The sequence below is a fragment of the Pelmatolapia mariae genome, linkage group LG3_W, assembly GCF_036321145.2.
Source record: "Pelmatolapia mariae isolate MD_Pm_ZW linkage group LG3_W, Pm_UMD_F_2, whole genome shotgun sequence".
Lineage (NCBI taxonomy): Eukaryota > Metazoa > Chordata > Actinopteri > Cichliformes > Cichlidae > Pelmatolapia > Pelmatolapia mariae.
The window spans coordinates 79,839,989-79,843,011 of record NC_086229.1 but is presented as its reverse complement, the minus strand read 5'-3'; the positions used below and the strand labels follow the sequence as shown (position 1 = coordinate 79,843,011).

Below are 3,023 nucleotides of genomic sequence, written 5' to 3'. Positions count from 1 at the left end.
ATGTAGATCAGCTCTCTAATCCCTAAACCTAACCAAGGAAATATGGCAGATTAACTTGGGTAAAAGACCGAAAGTTGAGGCACACAACGATTTGTGCCACTGGTAAAGTTTCTGGGCTGCCTTTCCTCATAAGAGCCACCCCTCAAGATTTTCTCCATTTAAAGCAATGCATTATCATGGATTGTAACATCTAGTCCTTTTACTGAATATGTTGATTCATGTTCATTATGTTCATTCACATTTCCTTCAGTTTTTGTTCTGCAGCAGAATATTTTTAAGGTTATCTGCTATTAAAAGCCAGGCCAGGCTGATGATTAAGTTTAACATTGCCTACAATATTGGCAAGGGGTGCCAAAGTACTTTAAGCACAAGCACTTTTTCAGTAACTTATCTTGTTTGCAGAACGGTGCTCCAAATACAGAACTTTGTGTTGACAAGATTGTTAGTTAATCATTTACAAATTAATATTGTTTGCATGGACAGCAATTTAAAAAACAAAACAAAAAAAAGTGAATATGTAAAACAGGGGTTCAGCGATTCGGGTGAAAAATTTGGGTGCACCTAACTTTTGTGCTGGTGGTGAAAACACACTGCTGCAATCGTTGGTCTCTCTGATTTTCTCAAAGAACATGAAATCCTGCAGAGCAACGCCAAAAGTATTATTGTTTTATTCAGCAATACACCATATATTTCAAAATCAACAATGTCCATCTAGGTCGTGAGGAACGAGGAAGCAGGCGCCCATCAGCACAGCTTTCATCTTCACGTCCAAGTCCAGCGGGAACTGGATGCCAAAGTTAGCTGTGTCAGTGAAGGCTTCCTTCAGAAAGCCGCCCCACTGCCTGATGATGCGACCAATGGGTGTGCCACCATCTTTTCCCTTCAGCTGAACAAAAATAAGAATACCAGCGTTCGTCAGCCACAATTGCTTTCTTAAACACTCAAAACTGTTCACATTGCTGCTGATTTGTTTAAATTTGTTTTGCTTTCTTCCTGAGAAATATGAGCTTAATATGCAGTAGGTTACCAGGAGATAAAACAGCTTTTTTGGTTCTTTATGAAGAAGTTTTCAAGTTTTACTATCTCTGGGCTAGTAGTTAGTGAATGTTTGCCGACGAGTCTTTCATGCAACTGCAACAAACTGATAGCAGTCAAAATAATTACAAGGAGATTTTTGGTACAGCACCCCTCCTGCAACTTAATCACAACCAGTGTCATCCACCAACCTCCAACAACCACTCAACATTTTATCCTTGCAGCCAGTAGTTGTATCATGCCAACTCTCAAGTAATGTGTGCAGGATGTCATGTGGGAAACCAGGAAGTGAGACTAATAGGACGATTTAATTTTTTAAGGGCACAGGCTGGATAGTAGCCTGACTTCGAGGTGTACCTTCATATTTTATGGACAGATAAGAGTTGCATCAACTTTTTCACTAAACTCTACACTAAAGTGAATAGAAAGTGTTTTCCCAAACTATCAACTATTCCTTTGAGTTAATTAAAATAATCATCAACATCTCTGTGACTGTTACCAATCCTGTTTAGATTACGTGAGTGGATCTGTAACAAATCACTGTTGGCTGATGGATGAAATTTACTTAGAGTTCAGTTTCTCCCACAAACAACGACCCTCTGAGCTCACCTCAAAGTTGAGATCTTCACAGCAGTTGCAGGCAAAGCAGGGCCCCTCCAGTCTCATGAGTGTCTCCTTGTTTGCTCCCTGGATGGAAAACGTTGGCAGGGAAAAGTGCCAGTCCTGTTTGACGTACCCTATGGTGGTCCCCGGTGGAGCCTGGACCTCCATCTGTTGGTCACATAGTTAGTTAGACACATAGTGGCTCTGCACAAAATTAGAAAATTATTTCACAGAGGTTGGTTTGCTCTCTTTCCTGGACACTGACAGCTATAAATAAAACGTCATGCTGTCTGCATCTGTTCCACAGTGCATTTACTGTTGAGAGGGGGAAAAGCAGAACAAAGTGGTAAACACACTGACAATTTAATAATCAAAGTCTGTTGATAATAAAATTTCAATTTGATGTTCTAAACAGGCTGTAGAACAGCGTTTAATGGGTGACCACAAAGCTCTTGAATCAAAAGCTTTCCCTGATTCTAAATTTGGCCTCAAGACCATCTTCTTGAGCATGCCTGGATGGACTCCGGTTAGTAGCTGTTAATTTTTTGACTGCTCACTGGAAGCCTCCTTTTAACTGCTTACACTGTGCACTCTGTACATTTCACCATAAAACTCAAACTTGCATAAAAAGCAAATACCAGTGTCCTTGTCAAACTGACTCCAATTTCACATCAATGATCACTAATGATACAGGCAGGGTCTGCAGCTCCAATCGACTGTCAATGAAGAGAACATTAATCTGCATGCAGTTGGTTCCAGGACAGAGCACACTGATAACTGAGAGCAGTTTCTTTGGTCACCTGGACCAATCAGCAGTAAATTAGCCCACTTCCCACCCCAAAAAACTATTTTAAATCCAGCAGGGTTTAGAGAGGCAGGGGAATAAATCAGACTTGTATAGCAGCTCCACTAAAAACATTCCTGAAGACTAGAAGTAAATCCTGAACAGGAGATGAGCTGTTTACATTTACATTGTTTATATTTACTATAGCTAAACATTAACCAGCACATCTAGATCAAATACAATAATCCAGATATGATGGATGAGTACTCAGATTTGACACCGAAAATGCTTTTGACCAGGAACAATATTGGTCTAGGTGTGGTAAATGAATGCAATATGACTCCTTTAACCTCTTTCAACACTAGCCAAGTCACTTCTACTCAAACACAGAAACATTAGAGTGGACAGACCTCTTGCAGGTAGCAGGGACAGCAGCAGGAGGAGCAGCGCAAAGGCCTGATGAGACGGATGACATCCCTGTCCATGTTGTCCTTTATTTTCATGTCAAAGCTGCGCAGAGAGCCAACACAGTTCCTTTCACAGCAGTCACTCTCCTCCTTGGTCTCGTAGATCTTTTGACCCAGACTGTTTTTTATTTCAT

At 40.8% G+C, this 3,023-nt stretch overlaps 1 protein-coding gene across 1 annotated transcript in view; it reads right to left on the bottom strand.

Moving 5' to 3' along the window:
- Positions 1-692: 692 nt before the first annotated feature.
- The window catches only part of LOC134619122 (phospholipid scramblase 2-like), a 9,267-nt gene continuing 6,936 nt past the window's right edge, over positions 693-3,023 (bottom strand). Inside the window, exons 4-6 of the mRNA XM_063464875.1 lie at positions 2,833-3,023; positions 1,645-1,806; positions 693-886 (exon numbers count right to left, since the gene is read on the bottom strand). The exon at positions 2,833-3,023 is cut by the window's right edge and continues 30 nt beyond it. Coding sequence (XP_063320945.1) covers positions 698-886; positions 1,645-1,806; positions 2,833-3,023 — 542 coding nt within the window. The 3' untranslated portion in view covers positions 693-697. The remainder of the gene's footprint in view (positions 887-1,644; positions 1,807-2,832) is intronic.